Here is a 19,842-nt window from a genome sequence, read left to right as displayed (position 1 = left end):
AGGAGCCCAAGCGTTGATAGGACGGTTAAGAGTATGGTTGGTTCTCTGAGAAGCCACCAAACTTGTCTTCCAACGTGGTGGCGCCATTTTGCATCCCCACCGCGGAGCTTGAGAGCCGGTGCTGTTCCCCATCCTCGCCAGCAGGTGGTGTTGTCCGTGTTCCCCGTTTTGGCCATTCCAATACGTGTGTGGCAGTCCCTCATGCCTGTTTCCCTTTGCATGTCCCTGACGACGTAGGAGCATCTTTTCATGTGCTTACTTGCACGTGTAGGTCTTTGGGGGGGGGGGGGGTATCTGCGAAGGTCTTTGCCCACTTTTTTACATGTGGATTTATTTTTGAGAGAGTGCAAGCAGGGGAGGGACACGGAGAGGGAGGGACGCAGAGGATCTGAAGTGGGCTCTGAGCTGTCAGCACAGAGCCTGGCGGGGGACTCGAAATCACAGGCCGCGAGATCACGACCTGAGCCAGAGCCACCCAGGCGCCCCAGTCCTTGCCCACTTTTTTAATTAGGGTTGTCTTCTCAGCGTTGGGTTTTAAGAGTCCTTTGTATACTTTGGGTCACAGTCCTTTATCAGATGTGCTTTCTGCAAAGACAACAGATACGGAGCGGCCCCACCTCCCCCCACACCCCCCTAGAGCTGTAGTCACACCCAGCCTCCTACTCGGTGGCTTGTCTTCTCATTGTCTTGACCGTTGTCTTTCCCAGAGCAGCCTTGTTTTCCTTTTAAAGAAGTCCAGCTTATCAGGGATTTATTTTACAGATGCATCAGACGAATGCTAATCAAAATGAATCTGGCACCAGTTTATAGAAAAAGTAGATTTAAGCAAAAATAATTAATAGAACCCAAGTCACTATAGAATGATACCTGCTTTAAATCATGAAAAGGATACAATTCCAAGCTTGTTGGCACCTTGAATCAGCGCCCTCTGTACTGACATAACAAGGGACATGTAGCCTGGGTTTTGAACCTACACCCCGAACCCTGCCAGATCAAGCAGATGAACATCAGAAAAGTGTATAGACTTTTTAAAGAATGCAATTAGCAGGAGAAGGATACAGTGTTTCCTCAAACAGACATGAACTATTTACCAAGAAGAATCAATCGTAAATAGGGCCATCAAACCACTCTAAACAACCACAGTGGCCTGGAACAGGACCACAGGTTCTGACAACAGCACCATTAGCCGTAAAGCCCAATAAAAGGATAACCGGAGAGAGAGGAGACAAACTCGTGTTGCTCGAGGTTAGGGGTGGCTGTAAAGGGACAGCAGCAGGGGGGCTTGAGGGAAGGTGGGGCAGCTCCGTATCTCGATTGGGGTGGTGGTTCCACAGAGCCACACGGTGGGACAGCATAGCACCGAACTGAACACTTGTAACAAGGTCAAACGTCTGGGGTTGATGTCCTACGGTGGCCACGCAGGGTGCAGCCACGGGGAAAGTGAGGCTGTGCTACCGGGGCTGTCCTTGTAACTTTGAGCCCATCTACAATTATTTCAAAAATTAGTCAGGAAAGCTTTTTAAAAGAGTAACTGGAAAATACCCATGTGTTTGAAAAATCAAGAATCACACCTTCTACATAACTCGTGGGTCAAAGAAGATAATGATACCGGAAATTTTAAAGCGTTTCGAGCTGAATGATAATGCGAATTTAGATGTCAGATCTTCTGAAACGCGGCTACAGATAAAGCAATACTTTAGAGAAGTTATCTTAAGTGCTTCTATGTAGAAAGATAAAGGCTGAAATTAATTAATGAGCTAATCATCAAAGGAAGTAGAAAAGAGACAATGATAGAGGTAAGAACAAGATTTATGACACATGTAATAGGGGGACTGACAAAATTAAAATTTGGTTCTGGGAAAACATTGGTGAATCGCCAGCGAAATTAATCAAGAAGAAAAAAGAGAGAGAGACAGAACACACATAACAGGAAAGGTTAAGAGGGGACATGATTACAGATTTAAAAGGTAAGAGAATATAATAAACAACTTTATAGAATAAATATGAACAATGAAATAAAATGAAAAAATTCTGAGAAAAAAAAATCTTTATCAAAATACCACCAAATAAAATTCACCAATTCGTAAAAACAATTATACATGATGACCATGTGGGATTATTCCAGGGATGCAGGGAGAGTTCATTCAAAACTCAGTTATGGTAATCTACTGTATTGACAAGCTAACAAAGAAAAATTACATGATCCCATCAATCGGTGCAGAAAAGCATCTGACGAAATTAAACACTGAGTCATAATGTAAACTCTCAGTGCACTAGGCCTAAAACAAGAACATTCTCAACTTCATAAAGGATATTGGCAAAAAACCATAGCTAACAGCTCTCTTGATGAGGAGAACTGAATGCTTTGCCTCTGAGGTTGGACACAAAGCAAGAAAGCCTCATCTCAACACTCATTGGACTTGGTGCTGAAAATTCTGGCCACTGCAATAAGGCAACACAAGGAAATAGAAGGAGTTCAGTTGAGAAAGGAAGAACGAAACATGTCTTTATTTACAGATGGCACAATTGTCTACATGGAGCATCCCAAGGCATCTTTGAAAATAATTCATAAAATGAATAAGTGAGTTCAGTGATTTTCAGTAAACATATGTGCAGTATATGTTTATTTGCAATAAATATAACAAAAATCAATTAGATTTCTTTCTACTGGCAATGAACACACAGATACTAAAATCTAAATTTAGTATTGTAATACCATTTACAATCGCTCAAAAAAAGAAAAATCCTTAGGCATAAATCCAGGGAAACATAGTCAGGACTTGTACAGAGCAAACTACGAAACACTAAGGAGAGAAGCCAAAGATCTCAGTAGATAGATATACCATATTCATAGATTGGGAAACTCGGTAAAGATTAGTTCTCCCCAAATCTATATATAAAGTTCATGTGATTCCTACTAAAAATCCCAGTAAGACTTTTTATATAGACGAAATTATCCTAAAATCTATACGGAAATGCTAAGAGACTAGAGTAGCTAAAACACCTTTGGAAAAAGAACAATAAAGTAGGAGAAATCAGCCAACCTGATTTTGAGAACTGTTATGTAGCTACAGTAACCAAAAATGTGCGGTATTGGAGGACGGATATACGTATGGACTAGAGAACGCAGAAACAGACCTACACAAACATGCCCACCTAATTTATAACAAAGGTGCAAACGCAACTCAATGGGGGCAAGAGAGCCTTTTCAGCAAATGATGTCGCAGCAAGTGAACATCGATGGGGGTGGGGAGGGAGGTGAGGGACGAGGAGGCGTGGCCCGCATCTCTTAGCTCTTACAAAAATGAACTCAAAAAGGACCGACACATAAAAGGTAAGGTTATAAAACTTTTAGAAAAAATAGAAGAAACTGTTCAGGATCTAGAGCCAGGGAAAGGGTGCTTAAACTTAACACCAAGAACATAATCCATAAAAAGAATCGATAAATTGGACTTCACCCAAATTAAAAACTTTTGTTCTCTGAAAGATCCCTGTAAGAGGATGTAAAGACAAACCACATACCGTCCTGGAGAAAAGATTTGTAAGCCACGTATGCAATAAAAGACGAGTACCTAGAATATATAAAGAATTCTTGAAACTCCACAGGAAAAATAACAGTCTAATCAGAAAATGAGCCAAACACAAGAACAGACGTTTCTCTGAAGAGGCAAATAAACCCCCGAAAAGATGTTCAATGTCATCGGTCATTAATGAAACGCAGTTTAAAACCACAATGAGATATTATTACATACGCATCAGAATGGCCCAAGTAAAAAATGGCGGCATCGAATATTGTCGAGCTTGCAGACAAACTGGATCACTCATACTTTACGTGACCGTAAAACGGACAGCCACGCCAGAAAATTGTTTGGCAATTTCTTTAGAAATAAGACATACGGCTGTTGTAGAACCCCAGAACTGGACTCCTGGGCATTTATCCCGGTGAAATGAAATCATATGTTTCAGCTGCACAGGAGTGTTTGTATCAGCTCTATTCACAATGGCCAAAAAGTGAAAACAACACGGAGGTCCTTTCGTTGCGAGTGGGCCATCCATACAAAGCAACCCTCCTCAGCAATGAAAAGGAGTCACTGATACACACAACAGGCTGAGTCAACCTCCAGAGAATTCCGCTGCGTGAACAAAGCCGGTCCCCAAAGGTTACACACTGTCTGATGCCATTTATACAACTCTCTTGAAATGGTGAAAGTTTAGAAATGGTGGCCGTGGGGGAAGGTGGAGTGGGGGTGGGAGGGAAGTGAGTGCGGCATAAAGGGGCAACAGAAGGAGTCTTTGCCGTAATGGAAATACAGCAACACCTTGGATTGAGAGTAACTTGTTCTGCGAGTGTGCTGCAAACATTTCCAATAAATTTGAACTTGACAAACGAGCGACGTCTTGCAATACGAGTAGCATGGGACGCCGAATGTCACACGATCACAACTGAGCCAATGGTTCTTTGAAATTCACTTTGACATCCAAGTGCTTTGGATTACAAGCATGTTTCCGGAACGAATTATGCTCGCAAACCAAGGCGTTACTGCATTCCGTACGTTGACTGCATCAATACCAATAACCTGATTGTGATATCATACTAGAGTTAGCCAAGATGTTACCATTGGGAAAAACTAAGGTGTACGCATCTCTTTGTATTATTTTCTTACAACTTCATGTGAATCTACGATAATCTTGAAACAAAGAATTTAATTTTAAAAACTATTTAAAAATTGCATTACCAATACCCCAAAATAGCAGTTAGAAGAAGGAATTATTTTAAAAGGTTACCTTCACAAAGCTCATGAAAGATATGTAAGCTCCTTCTGAAGAAAATTACAAAACTTACTGAAGGGCATTAAATAAGTCCAGAATAATCGAGAGAGAAATCATATACACAAAAATGGGAGACACAAAAAAAATCATATGGATGTCTGTTCTCCCCAAAGTCATTTATAAATTTAAGGCGGTACTAACCAAAATTGCAAGTGTTTTTTAGAACATCACAAACTGATCCTTAAATTTTTATCAAGAATCAAATGGCATTAAATAGACACATACTTAACTAAGCACAGGGAAACTTCCATACGAGAGAATAATAATTATTTTTAAATGTAATGATTAAGATAGTAGAGTTTGACATTAGGATAACAAACTGACAACAGAACAGAACAGACAGCCTGGAATAGCTTCATGTTCATACGAAGAAACCCAATTTGTGAGAGAGCTAACACTGTACATGGGGGGGGCGGGGCCAAACACTAATTGAGGTGTTGGGACGATAGGTCAACCGTGTGGAGACGATGTAATGGACCGTACATTCACAAATATCAATTCCGGGTGGATTAAATACATACATACAAAAGTCAAAGCTATAAGATGTTCAGAAGACAACGGAAGAGGATAGCCATGATAACAGAGCATGTTTAGGAAAGGATAAAAGTTTCAAACCAGATGCAAAACAGCACAAACTGTAAAGGACTTGATTGGTAAACTCCCACTAAAATAAAGAACTCCTACTCGTTAATTAAAAAGAGTAAAACGACAAGTTAAGAGCTGGAAAAAGAAAGAGACCAACAACCCAGAAGAAAAACAGAAAAAGTTTGGCTGGGCGTATCACATAAGAGGAAATGCAAACATTCCATAAATATGGAAATATGTGCAACCTACTAGCAATTAGGAAAATACAAAAATAAGTTACTGTGAAAAACAATTTAATAGGCCCCAGACTGGAAAAAAAGTTTAAAAGCTTGATGATACCAAGAACTGGTGAGGATACAGACCAACCGAGAAATTTACACCTGCTGAAGGAAGGGTAGGTTGGCATAGCACTTTTAAATTTTTTTCTTAATGTTTATTTATTTTTGAGAGAGAGAGAGAGAGAGAGAGAGAGAGCACAAGTCAGGGAGGGGCAGAGAGAGAGACACACACAGAATCCGAAGCAGGCTCCAGACTCCGAGCGGTCAGCACAGAGCCGGACGCGGGACTTGAACCCACGAACCATGAGATCGTGACCTGAGCCGAGGTCAGGCGCTTAACTGACTGAGCCACCCAGGAGCCCCTCAAGCACTTTAGAAAATAATTCAACAGTATCTCGTACAAATGAAGATAATGATGATGTCATACCTGAGACTCACTGATTTCACATCTAGCTTTATACCTATCGAAACCTGCAGACGCACACGGAGACAAGTACAAAAATGTCCACAGCAGTACAGTCTCTAAGTTAAAGAGGAGTAGAGGCAAGTAACCCAAATGTCTGTCAGTAGTAAAATGGATAGTGTAGTCACACAATAAAATACCGTAAAACAGCAGGAAAAAAAATCATTGAATTCCAACAAAATGAAATGAGAGGCGCCTGGGTGGCCCAGTCGGTTAAGTGTCCAACTTCGGCTCAGGTCGTGATCTCGCGGTGCGTGGGTTCGAGCCCTGCGTCGGGCTCCGTGCTGACAGTGTGGAGCCTGCTTGGGATTCTCTGTCCCTCTCTCTCTTTCTCTCTCAAAATAAATAAACTTTAAAGAAAAAGAAGGGCACCTGGGTGGCCCAGTCGGTTAAGCGTCCGACTTCGGCTCAGGTCATGATCTCGCGGTGCGTGGGTTCGAGCCCCGCGTTGGGCGCTGTGCTGACCGCTCAGAGCCTGGAGCTTGCTTGGATTCTGTGTCTCCCTCTCTCTCTGCCCTTCCCTCACTTACAGTCTCTCTCTCTCTCTCTCTCTCTCTCTCTCTGTCTCTCTCTCTCAAAAATAGATAAACATTAAAAAGCCAAAGAAATGACATGAATGTATTTCTGGGACATAATTTGAGTAGCAGAAGCAAGCCTACCAAAAGAGCGATCACCGTGCGATTGCATGCGTATTCTCGTCGAAAACAGGTAGAGCTGAGGCCTCCAAAGTTCCTTGACGACATGGCGTTGACTCACTTTCTTCCTCCCTGCTAAATACAGCTAAATACCCCGGAAATTATTCAAGATAGCAACGAAAGGATTCTGAAAGCCAGAAAAGAGACGGCTAGGTGGGTAGGAGACTCAGGACTTGCAGAATAGCAATATGGTGAGTTCCCGGGCTTTCTTTTTACCCACTATATACCCGGGAGAGCCCTCTAACCCAGAACTGCAGACAGGCAAACACAAGGAGTGAACAGAAAACGACGTTCTCTCTTGCCTGGCCAGAAGGCGGGGAAAGGCGGGAGATCGGCACGACCCAGCAGAAGCCCCAGCCCCTTCCCCACCACCAGGGCACCAGCAGGTGGTCCGATCTGCAGCCCCAGGCTGACCCAGCCCCCACTCCAGAACTAGGGCACGAGCAGGAAGTCCGTGCACCTGCAGGGACGGCATCAGCTGAGCGCTTCATTTTCCTGCCCTCCACCTACTGGCCAAAAAGACGGAGGCCCAGCCGCTTCTGCGCATCCCACCCTGAGTGGCAGATGGTCACCCGTGATCCCAGGCAGGCCAGAGAAGCTCTTTCCACCCCAGGAGGCAGAACTGGAAGGAATATGTACCAGCAGGGCCAGAAAAATCGAGCGGGACCAGAATAGCGCTGCAAGGACTCTGGAAACTGAAGTGTTGTTTCCAACAGAAGCCCAGAAAAATAGCCCGGAGCCACATGCTACGTGTAAGTAGGTATTGCCTGCTGAAACACGCGATTTAAGTCGGACCAAGAGACTCTGAACATGATAATGAAAATATCCGAGTTACAATTAACAGTCACTTTTTAAATTTTTTTTTTAACGTTTATTTACTTTTGAGACGGAGAGACAGAACGTGAGCAGGGGAGGGGCAGAGAGAGGGAGACACAGAATCCGAAGCAGGCTCCAGGCTCCGAGCTGTCAGCACAGAGCCCGATGCGGGGTTTGAACTCACGCTCCGTGAGATCATGATCTGAGCCCAAGTCGGACGCTGAACCGACTGAGTCACCCAGGCACCCCTAGAATTTTCCTCTTTAGTGGAAGATAAATAAACATTTATTTACTTTTGAGAGAGACAGAGACAGAGTGAGAGCAGGGGAGGGGCAGAGAGAGAAGAAGACACAGAATCTGAAACAGGCTCCAGGCTCCCAGCTGTCAGCACAGAGCCCGACGGAGGGCTCGAACCCGCAAACCATGAGATCAGGACCTGAGCCCAAGTCGGACACTGAATCGACTGAGCCACCCAGGTGCCCCGCCAGATTTGTTTCTTAAACTTGATGATTGATATGCACATATTTAGGGCATGTTTCTCTTTTTTTAGAGTGCATATACATTTTATAAATTTCTTTTTATATTCCCAATATTTACTAAAATATGTTTTCAAGATCGGGGAACAAAACAATTACGGTAAGTCCCTGTGGTGGATCCTCGCGCAGCCGTCGTCATTTTTTCAGACCCTGTCCCAAGCCGGTGGGGGAAGGGCAAATTGACACAGTGAATCCTTCCCGCCTGTAGCTGGTGCTTACGATTCATTCTGCGGCGGGAACTTAGACATTTGCGTAGCTGGGAGAAATTAATGCAGAGCAATCGGGAGGCACAGCCCAGATGAAAGCCCCTAAACCCAGAAGACTGTTTCGAGCCGGGATGGCTGAGGCTCCGGGTGGGGGGCAGGGTCAGGAAAAGCACCCTGCAGATGACCCCCAAAGCTGACGGAGATGTGGGCTCTTGGACCCGTCAGGAAGGTATTCCGGACAGGGCTGAGTGGGAACAGCACGGAGAAGCCTCCGTGCGTTGTAACGGACACGCGAAGGGCCGTACTGACAAGTACGAACCGCGAAGGCAGGTGGTTCACCTCTTCCTCCCGATCTCCCCTATTCTCTGGCTTCTTTCCACCAAACCCCTTCTCACGAACCAAATGGGGTCCTCGCAGAACCGAGATTCCAAAGACCAGCTTCCAGGCAAATGTCTTCTGAGCATGGAAACGGGGACCAGAGCCCACGTGGAGTCCGGAGGCCGGAGCAAGGGCATGTGATTGCGCCCGCGGGCCTGCCCTCCCAGTCCCTCCACGGGGACCCCCTGCCTCCCTCCCACCGTGCCCCCTACACCCCAGGGCTCCGTGGGAGTCCCCCAGCCTCCCTCCCGGCGGCCTCCCCAATCTCCTCTTCTGTGCGGCAGGAAGAGGCAAGCGGCCAAGGGATTGGGTTTCCCGCTCGTCGAGGAGGCCTGGGCCTCAAAGCCGCAGCAGAGCGAAGGGGCTCGTCTGCTCGCCGAGGCCCCGGCCACCCTCCCTCCACGCACAGCACAAGCCTGCGATTCAGATGGTTGATCTGACCTCATCTATCCTGAGTCACCCTGCAGGAGTGCTGACTTAGCCTAACCAATATTTTGAATTTGTAAAGAAAAGCAGGACTTTCCACACTCCAGAGGCCTTTCCCATGCGGATCAAAGCATCCTGCACTCTTTGAGGAGGGCAGCCCCCCGGGGAGGACCTCCCACGCGTCTGGTCTCATCTGCCAACGTCCTCGCAGACCCAGGGCCATACCCCAGACCCCTGCGGGAGGGAACGTCCAAGGCAGCGCCCCGTGTAAACGCACGTGTTGGCTCAAAAACCCTCTGCAAGGTCAGGCTATGTCGATAGGCTCTCTGCCGTAAGGGTGGCCTCGTGATACTCATTTATGCAACCGTTGTCTCCACGGGTATCTCTAGAGCCATTACTAGGGGCCAGTCCCCGATCCCTTCCCCCCCCCACCACAGTGCCATAAAAGGAGTGCCAGCTTCCGAGTGAGTAAATATAGTGCTTGAGGCCTAGGTGGCAACCTGCTAATATTTAGCTGGAGAGAAAGTAAGAAACAAATCAGAGGGCATCCAGGGGCGCTCGGGCCCCAGCCTCAGGTGGCCCCTCTGTCTATCCCATCAGTGGTGTGCGTGGCCCTGGGCTGGAGGGCTGGTGGGGTGGCTGTTTGGGGGGGGGGCAATGACTAGAGAGCCGGGGGTGTCCACAGGCTGCATGCAAGAGCAGGTCCCCTGTGTTCAAGAGCAGGACAGAGGGACTTGTGGCCAGTGGCCAACAGCCAGCAGATGGCTCTGTCCACGGCACCGTGTCCCCGTGCAGATCTCCAAGAACTTTTCTGAACTTGACTATCCAAGTCCTTACAGAGGGACATTTGTCCAGGTAGGAGGACAGAACCTCTGAGCTGTATGTGACCTTGACTCATGACTCTGAAATATCTAGACATTGGGCACGTGGAGCTCCCTCTGTGCTCCTGGCCCGTCCCGCCTGGACCAGAGGCGGGCTTGAAGGACAGCGATCGCCGGGAGAGACACAGAAACGCAGGAAGGGGCGCGCCTCAGAGGCTCAGTCGTCGGTTAAGCATCCTTGATTTGGCTCAGGTCCTGATCTCGCCGTTTGGTTGGTGGGATCGAGTCCCGCATTGGACTCAGCGCTGACAGTGTGGAACCTGTTTCACATTCCGTGTCTCCCTCCCTCGCTCTCTGCCCCTCCCCTGCTTGTGCACACGCAGGCACTCACTCTCGAAAATAAATAAACTTACAAAAAAGGAGTGCAGGAAGGAATCAAGAATAATGGAGAGGGTAAACGTGGGAATTAACGTCAATGAATATTGACTTTACAGAACAATAATTATGATCTATTCTTGGGATCTGCACATAAATAGAATTAAAATGCACAACGGTAATATCAAAGAAGTGGGCAGGTGCATAAGGAGTTGTGTGTTAAGGTCTTAGTATTGTCTGAGAGCCGCTAAGAGTACTAATTCATATGAGACTCTAACACTTTCAGAGTTAGGTTGTATATTTTAATGATTAAAAGAACAATAAAAAAAATGTATAACTAACAAGCCAACTAAAAGAGAAATGGAATAGTAAAAAATATATATTAACCTAAAAGAGGGCAAGAAAAGAGAGAAAACCGAGTTTTAATAATACCCATAATTATAAGATAAAGATTGTAAGCTGGAAGAAAATCAACCTAATTCTATGCTAGTTACATGAGACACTCCTTAAATATGTGAACGCAGGTTGGTGATCAAAAGAAGAGGGGAAAAGTAACCAAAAGACAGTAGATTAGGCTTTACTAATAGCAAATAATTTTTAAGCGAAAATTTTAAGCCAAAACTACACAAAAAGATAGAGATTTCCCAATTACAAAGGTGATAATCCACCACGAAAATATTTATTTTAATTCTAAATGTCTATGCAAATAATATATGCCTTCAAAATGTAGAAAGCAAAAATGGACAGAACTAAAAGCAGAAACAGATCCGCAATCATATTTGGAGACTTTAACACACTTCTCTCAGTAACTAACAGAGGAATGGGACCAGAAAAGAGGAAAAGATCTGGAAAATGTGATTATTGAACTTGATCTAACAGGACAGACATGCATAGAACACTGCATCCAGCAACAACATATATATTCTATTTCAACAAATTTCCACTGTTAAAGTTATTCACGATACATTCTCTTCTCCGACTGTAGAATAACCCATCTAGGAACCAATACAGAGACAGAGAAAGTAGAAATTCCCCACCTGCCTGAAAGTTAAACAACACGTTTCCAAATAAACCACAGGCCACACAAGAAATCACGAGAGAACATGTACACTATTTAAAATAACGAAGATACGGAATATGAAATTTTGGAGGCAGCTACTAAATTTAGAGGGAAGTTCATAGCCACAAATTAGAAAAAAATAAAAGCCGTAGATCAGTGATCCAAGCTCCCATCTCAAAAAGTTAGAAGAAAAGAACAAGACAGTAGGCGTGAAGAATGGAGAAGAAAGGAATAATAAGGATAAGGACAGAGGTTAATTAAACAGAAAACACGGAACAGAGAAATCCAACGAAATCAAAAGCTGATCCTTTGAGACACCGTAGAATTGATCCCTTTCTGGAAATGGCAGATCAATTAAAAAGAAAGAGGGAAAACAAATTATCAGTATCTGAAAAGGACAACAGCAATGGCTATAGTTCCTGCCATGTCCAAAAATGACATGTACATGCACAAACGAGTGTAAATAAAACTGGGGAAGTCACAGTAACCTGACTTGTCACTGTCATGTGCGGGCTGTGACATTGGACTGCAGTTTGGCAAAACACTATCTTCGGGAGAAACCGGGAGAGTTTACCCAGGATCTCTCTGTATTGTTCTTTACGACATCGTGTGAATCTATAATTATCTCAATAAAAACTCCAATCAAAATGTAGATTAGATCAGCTTTTAGGAACAACTTTGTGCTCATAAATTCAGCAAACGCAGATGAAAAAAAATTTCCAGAACAAAAATGTATGTTACCGGAGCTGATACAGGAAGAAATAAAAATCTCGAATATTCCTGTATCTATTAAATAGATCCAATGATAATTCAAGACCTCCCCACGAAGAGATATCCAGGTCCAAATGGTTTACAGGTGAATTCTCCCAACCATTCAAAAAAGCATAGCTCTAGGATTAGTCCAACCATTCCAAAAGATGGAAAAGGGGAAATGTTTCCCAAATCATTTCGTGAGGCCAGCACACCCATAATATGAAAACCAGACAAGGGCATCACAAGAAAAAAAGTTGAGGCTAAGCTTTCCCACAAACACAAATGGCAAAAGTTGTAAGCCAAATATTAACATACCAAATCCATAGTTATATCGAAAGGATAATAGACCTTCACTAAACTGGGTTTATTCCAGGGCCACGTTGTCTTAACATTTTAAAAAGTCTATCAGTGCAATGCACCCACATTATTAAGAAGAAAGCAGGAGGGGCGCCTGGGTGGCTCAGTCGGTTGAGCGTCCGGCTTCGGCTCAGGTCGTGATCTCGCAGTCTGTGAGTTCGAGCCCCGCGTTGGGCTCTGTGCTGATAGCTCAGAGCCTGGAGCCTGCTTCAGATTCTGTGTCCCTCTCTCTCTGCCCCTCCCCACTCATGCTCTGTCTCTCTCTGTCTCAGAAATAAACATTAAAAACATTAAAATAAAAAAAAATTTATAAAAATAAAAAAAAAAAGAAGAAAGCAGGAAAAACCCATATGATGGTCTCAGTAAATGCAGAAAAAAAGTCATTTTGAAAAAACTTGACAATTGATGTGGGGAAAAATAAAACCTCTCTTCCAAATGCAAATAGAAAGAAACTTCCTCAATTCAATAAAGAGTACCTGAACAGAACAAAACGACAGCAAACTTCAGACTTATTGGCAAAATAATGAAACTTTCCTCTTGAGACTGGAAGGAGACACGGTCGTCTCTGCAGAAAAACAAACCCAGACACTGGAGTCAAACTTTGGAGAGCTCTATCGGGCAAGTGGACCAGAGGATTCAATATTGGAAAGGTACCAGTCCTTTTCAAATACACCTCTACGGAGTCGAGGCAATCGCAATAAAAATCCCAACAGCATAACCAAGTCTAGTTCGAAGAACAAAGCCGGAAGACTCACCAGAGATCAAAAATATATTATATTATGAAACTATCGTAATTAAAACTCTGTGGGGCGCCCGGGGGGCTCAGTCAGTTGAGCATCTGACCCTTGATTTCAGCTCAGGTCGTGATCCCAGGATCATGGGATCGAGCCCCGCATCAGGCTCCGCGCAGAGCACGGAATCTGCTTGAGATTCTCTCTCCCTCTCCCTCTGCCCCTCTCCCCCCCCCCGCTCATGCTCTCTCTTTTCTCTCTAGAACAAAACCGAACCCTCTGTGATATCAGTGCAAAGAAAAAAGAGACTGATGGATCATAATGGGAGAACAGAAAGACACAGCTAGGTACGTGAGATGTAACAGACACGTAGACAGCAGAGAGATACGGTGGAAACATATATTTCACAACGTGTACAAAATCAACTTCGTATGAATTAAGGATCCAAATGCGAAAGGCAAAACAACACAGCTTCCAGGAGAGACGCGGGGAAAAATCTTTGTGACCTCGCGGCAGACAACGATTTCTTCAAAAGGACCCCCTCGCCCCCACCCCCTGGGACACCTGGGCCCTTTGGTTTTTTTCGTGCTTGACTTGCTTTATGGTTTCTGACACGTGTGAAACTATAAAGTCAGCAGAAAAATCGGAAGACTGAGAAACGCAAGTCAAAACCACAATGAGCTATCACCTCATACCTGTCAGAAAGGCACACGAAGAAACAAATATCGACGAGGATGCGGAGAAAGGGGGACCCCCTCGCACTGTTGGTGGGAATGCAGACTGGCGACGGGGCTCCCACCAGAGTGGGCGGGGCCTCAGCCCCACCTGCCTGAGCTTCCTTGCCTCTGGCCTCACACCCTCCCTAAAGGGCCTTTAAAACCCCCTTTCCCTTCAAAAAACAGTGGGTCTGGAGGGGCCAAGGAGTGCGTGCATTTCCTCCTCTTTCAGGGTCTATCTGACCCCCCGAGTGTGGTTAGGTTAGACAGGCCGGCTTTCAACATCCTTCCACGTGAATTCATCCCCAGGGGCCCCGGACGCGCCCCCCGGAGAAGGGGGCCCGCAGGCGCCTGTACGGCACCCACAGGTTCTCTGTGCGACCCCGCGCGGCTCTGGCACAACCCTGGGCAGTGACTTCCTCAGTCCTCCTCGTGCCAAACGCAACGCAGCCAGTATGGCTTGTTTCTCATTTGGCTGTGTATCGAACTTCCTCTTCTTTAATTTTTATATTAGGCGTTTCTAGAGCAGAGGCTGATGTCACCGGAACTCTTTCCAGATGTTGTTTTGAAATCAGTGTAACCATGGCATTGCTGGAAGCTGAGACGTCCGTCGGGGCCAACGGAGCCCCGCCTGGGTGCAGGGCAGGGCAGGAGCTGGGGCGGGGACGAGAGTGTCCCTGGGAGAAGGTGGGGAGCGGGGGTGTTATTCGGTATTGAGTTTCCCCCAGGAAGGACCCTGGGACAGCTGCCACCTTTGACCTTTATGCCCTGGCACTTTTCATATGAAACCCTCGCTTGCTTAGAATGTCCTGGTGGATGGTTTGAGATCACCTGTGCTCCTGCGAAAGGAAACCGAGAAAGCTCGGGTTCCAAGCTTGCCCGTAGCCCTCTCTGCCTTCCCAGTTCACCCTTGTCTCCAACGTGACTCAACTGTGCACATCACCCCATCCCCGCCTGCAACAGGTGCACCCCTTCCCCACCTCCCAGCCTCCGCTGACGCCCCTCTGCTCACTCACACCACGCCCTGCGATCTCGACTTCCTTACTTGGATATCCTGCCTTCCACAGACACCTCCTCCAGGGCGCCCGTCTACAGACAGAGCCGCACATCCCGTGACCCCCCCTCCATGTCTGCACCCACACCCTTAAGCAGGACACATGTGTGCTGTCCCTGCCTCCATGAGCACCGCAGAAGCTACAACTCTGGCTCACTCCCCCCACCCCGTCCGACCACAACCCGCCCCCCCTCCAAGGGACACTCTTCTCACCGCTGCAAATCACTCTTTCCTTCGTGACTTTGCGCATGCTGTTCCTCTGCCTGAAATGCTCTTCCCTGCCTGAAATGTTCATATGACTCACTCATCCACCTCTCCCAGGTCCCTGCCCACATGTCACTTCCTCACAGAAGCCTTCGTGGGCACCTTCTGGAAAAGGACAGTGAGCTCCCCTCGTCACCGTCTCCTGCTCCCGCGTAAGATTTCTTCAGAGCCCTTCACTGTGTCACGTCCTATCACAAAGGTGTTAACATCTGTCCCCTCCCCACCCCCCGGGGCCAGAATACAGTTGTGTGCGGCCAGGGACTGAGCCTGCTTGTCTCCCCTGCCCCCCCGCCGGCAACGGCCTGGCCTAGATGGGTGCTCTGCAAACACCGAATGTGCGATCCCAGCTCCGGGGACGCCTCCCTCCTTGGGAGCCTCCTTACAGCCCTTTTTAATCCGCTTTAAACACGATCCTTGAGGGCGGCGACTGGATCCCACAGGGCCGGGCGTGCAACAGGTGCACAGGAAATACTTGTGCGATTAAGGAGAAGCACAAGCAGTAATTCATTCTAGGAGCCTGTTGGAATCTCAAAATGATGTCTGAATTTCACTTATCTGGGCTCTCACCTGGCTACCGTGGTATCATCGTTAATAAACTTGACTCTTAGGGGCGCCCGGGGGGCTCAGTCAGTGAAGCGTCTGACTCTTGCTTTCGGCTCAGGTCGTGATCTCACAGTTTCATGAGTTCGAGCCCCACGTCGGGCTCTGAGCTGACAGCGAGGGGCCTGCTTGGCATTCTCTCTCCTCCTCTCTCTCTCTCTCTCTCTCTGCACCTCCCCCACTCTCTCTGTCTCTCTGTCTCTGTCTCAAAACTAAGTAAATAAATACTTGGCATCATTCGTGGCAAACCAGGAGCCTGGCCAGGCTCCCCCAACCCCAGTGGGACGCTGGTCCCTCCTTCGGCCCTACTCAGGTCACACCTACAGAAGTCACATCGTGGGTGACGGAGCAGGACGGAGCATGCCGGGCCGGGTGAGGCCTTTGGGGAAGCAGCTTACGTCTGGACATCCCCACCACGGGGCCAGACCTGCTAGCCTGCCATATAATGTCCCATGATCCTGTTTATCGTATACACGTTAAGCTATTACTTTCCTCCTCAAGGAAGCAAGTTGTGCAAAGGTCCCGGACCCCCTCCACGGGGAGTGGGAGGCCTTCCCTGGTTTCCGTGGACAATCGTATGACCGTGCCCGGGGGGACTCAGCAGTAGGCGTGGGAGAAACCCTTCCGGGCTGGGTGAGCCGCACGAGCTCCAAGGTTCAGGGCCGCCTGGACCCTTGGGAAAGGCCACCTTCGATGGAAGGCTGAAGGCACAGTCCTGGACAGAGTAAAATACCTCGAGCAGCCTCCGTCCCCCGCAGTTTCCATCTCGCTGGGATAACACGACTTGAAATAGGGTCTAACAGAAGAGAAGACCTTCTGAAGTTTGGCGGGTCTGCGAACACCACCTCGCTTCCCCCTCGGCCGCCCGCGTGGGAAAATGCTCACGCTCCGCACCCAGGGGGCGAGCGCACTGACCCTCTCCTCCCTGCCCTGTGTGACCCAGGTCTCCTCTGCCCTGGCCCTGGGAGTCAGTCCCCGTCAGGTTCTCTACTGGGGGAGACGGGAGCCCCCCAGCACACGCCGGAGACAGGGAGGAACCTTTCCAAGTGCACTGACCACGCGCTTTGCGATTTCCAGCAGGGACCCGGGCTCCGTTACCGCCCCCTGACACAGTGTCTCCCCCCATCGCTCAAGCGAGAAGGTTAACTGAGCCCGATTCGCTGCCACGCTCATCGTTCTCGTTCCAGTGAGCCCTGGCTCACAGGCTTTAATTCGGAGCACCCAAAGCCAACCACAGAGCCTTCCGGCCCCGCGGGTCCCGGGCCTACCTTCAGGAACAACATCCTCCTACAGCTCTTGCCTCGATCGCTCCCAGCGGCGTGGAGCTGAGCCGCCTCCGAGGCCGGCGTTAGATCAGGAAGGCTGCCGGGCCCGGCCTCCGATGTGTCTGCCAGCTGCACCGACGAGTGGAAGATCCGCTCCCTGCCCTGGCCCAGGGGCATCTCAAAGGGATCGGGGTACTTCTCGTCGGGGCTCGAGCCGTCGTCGCTGGTCTTAGCGTGACAGAGCATCAGGGAGCGGGAGACAGACCGCAGTTTTGTGGACTTCCTGCTCCTGCCAGCCCGGCCGTGCGGGTCCATCCTCAGAGAGGCCGCGGCGCTGCCCTTCGTTTTCTCCTGGCCCGCGGCCCTCGGCTGGCGGGCGCTGGCCGGGCTGGGCTTGGCCACCGCTTTGTCGCGCCCTGGAGGAAAGAGGAAGCGGAAAGAGGCCGTGTGACTTGCCCGTGACAAGCGGAGCCAGACGAGGGCCCTGGTACGGAGCCGTGGGCGCCGTGCCCGTGAAGCAGGGCAGACCGTGGCTCTGGCCTGTCCACGTGGCCGGCCGGGTGGGGGCCCCGTGACCCCGCGTGCTTACCACGCCCTCCATTCCCAGGACCGTGGAGACCAGGGCTTCTCGCAACCACACCCTCACTCTGCAGGTGGGGAAACTGAGGCACCAGAGGGGAAACGCAGCCCCCAAGCCACTGGCGGAAGAAGCGGGGCCACGGGACGGTTTTGGAGATGACGGAGGCCCGTGCGTTGTGACATCTGCACTTCCGACGACTCGGCAGGGGCTCGGGTCTACAGAGCGGGCCGCGGGACGGGGTGGGGGTGCCGCTGCCCGTCCCCTCTCTCTACCCCCGGTGAGTCCCGCAGCACCTCCGGAGAAAGCCCAGATCCAGGAGCCCAGTCTGCTGAGCGCTGCTGCCTTGGGCGCCCCCTTCCCGGACGCAGAGCCCGGGACCCCGTTGGGAGCGCCGTCCGGGGCCGACCCGCCACGGTCGACGTGAGCGTCAAAGAAGGTGGCGCGAGGGAAGGGTCGGGGCCTCGCAGGCAGCGGGCACCTGGCAAACCAACGTGCCCTTCCCCCGCCAGGGCTCCAGCTCCGTCAGCGGCCCCCCCTCTGCCCCCCACCTCACAGCCTGACGCGCCAGGCACCGGCTTCTTTTGCGCCATCGGTCAACACGTCTGTCTCGGCCCGTCCCGGCTCAGCTTGGCCAAGGAGGCGCCTCCCGCGGGCTTCAGTTTCCGGGAGGCAGGTGGCCAAAGGGGTCCATCCATCCGAACAGGTCCCGACTCGGGTCCAAGCCACAGAGCGGAGCTGTCGCCAGGGCAGCATGCTGTGCCCCCGCTGTTCGCGCACAGCCAGCATCCAGTAAGGAAAAGCGGAGACCGCGCAACCTTTCGCTGAATACAAGCCTTTCAGAGCCCCCGCAGAGGGGTCGCTCTTCAAAGAAGGCTGTTGTCCGACACCCGGCTGGCACAAATGGACTGTTTTCTGTATTAGCCTTTTAATTGTACCGAGTTATTCACCAGCCATCTCCAGCAACCCACAGAAGCAAATTAAAGCGGACGGAAGAATGCATCCGGGGAAGATTGCTCTGGAGGCTGGAGTATAGGTCAACCCAACACGGGCGCATTCCGTCTCGCACCCTCGTGCCAGGATCTCAAAGCCCTGCGCTCTGCGTCCTTCTTTCTTTCTTTTTTGTTCAACATTTATTTATTATTGAAAGACAGAGCATGAGCGGGGGAGGGGCAGAGAGAGAGGGAGACACAGAATCCGAAGCAGGCTCCAGGCTCCCGGCTGTCAGCACAGAGCCCGACGCGGGGCTCGAACCCATGAACCAGGAGATCATGACCCGAGCCAAAGTCAGACGCTTAACCGACTGAGCCCCCAGGCGCCCCTCCAATAGATATTTCTTTTTTTTTTTAATCTTTATTTATTTTTGGGAGAGAGAGAGAGTGTGAGCAGGGGAGGGTCAGAGAGAGAGGGAGACCCAGAATCGGAAGCAGGCTCCAGGCTGCCAGCTGTCGGCACAGAGCCCGACGCGGGGCTCGAACCCACGAACCGCGAGATCGTGACCTGAGCCGAAGTCGGAGGCTCAACTGACTGAGCCCCCCCCCCCAAAGGCGACCCACGGAGCCTTCTATTTTAAGCGATAGAGACACCTCAGAGCCAGACCGTTGCTGACCCCCACCCTGGCCGCAGCATCTCGAGCCCTGCAGGGGACACCCCCTCTCCTGAGCAGCCCGGGGCTGTGAGACACATGCGGCCAACCCCCAGACCCCCGGCTCCGGCCGTTTCCAGAGTCAGCCTGATGGTACCTCGTCAACAATGACTAGAGTCCCTCACTCCCTGTCACGAACAGATAAGGTCGCCATTTCACGGAAACGTAGAAGCTGCCAGTGAGCGATGCCCACGACTTTCTACCGCCTACAAATGCCTCTGCCCCCGTCCATCCACCGCCTACACGCCCTCGGCAGCGGGACCTCCGCCCGCCTCGGGAGGCTGGCCCGCCGTCCGTTCTCTGGGCCCCCCTCCCGCAGCGGGTGGAGGGACAGAAACAAGAAAATCACAACAGCTAACACGTGTTCAGCGCCGGTGACCTACCAGGCACGGTCCCGACCGCTTTACTTGC

The 19,842-nt window shown here is 49.5% G+C and overlaps 1 protein-coding gene across 1 annotated transcript in view; it reads right to left on the bottom strand.

Annotated features, from left to right (window-relative positions):
• Window positions 1-17,539, bottom strand: part of IL16 (interleukin 16) — a 70,601-nt gene extending 53,062 nt beyond the window's left edge. Inside the window, exon 1 of the mRNA XM_042987907.1 lies at window positions 17,213-17,539. Coding sequence (XP_042843841.1) covers window positions 17,213-17,524 — 312 coding nt within the window. The 5' untranslated portion in view covers window positions 17,525-17,539. The remainder of the gene's footprint in view (window positions 1-17,212) is intronic.
• Window positions 17,540-19,842: the final 2,303 nt, after the last annotated feature.

This window comes from Panthera tigris, chromosome B3 (genome assembly GCF_018350195.1).
Source record: "Panthera tigris isolate Pti1 chromosome B3, P.tigris_Pti1_mat1.1, whole genome shotgun sequence".
Classification (NCBI taxonomy): Eukaryota; Metazoa; Chordata; class Mammalia; order Carnivora; family Felidae; genus Panthera; species Panthera tigris.
The sequence above is the reverse complement of the archived record's forward strand: the minus strand, read 5'-3'. Positions and strand labels throughout refer to the sequence as shown.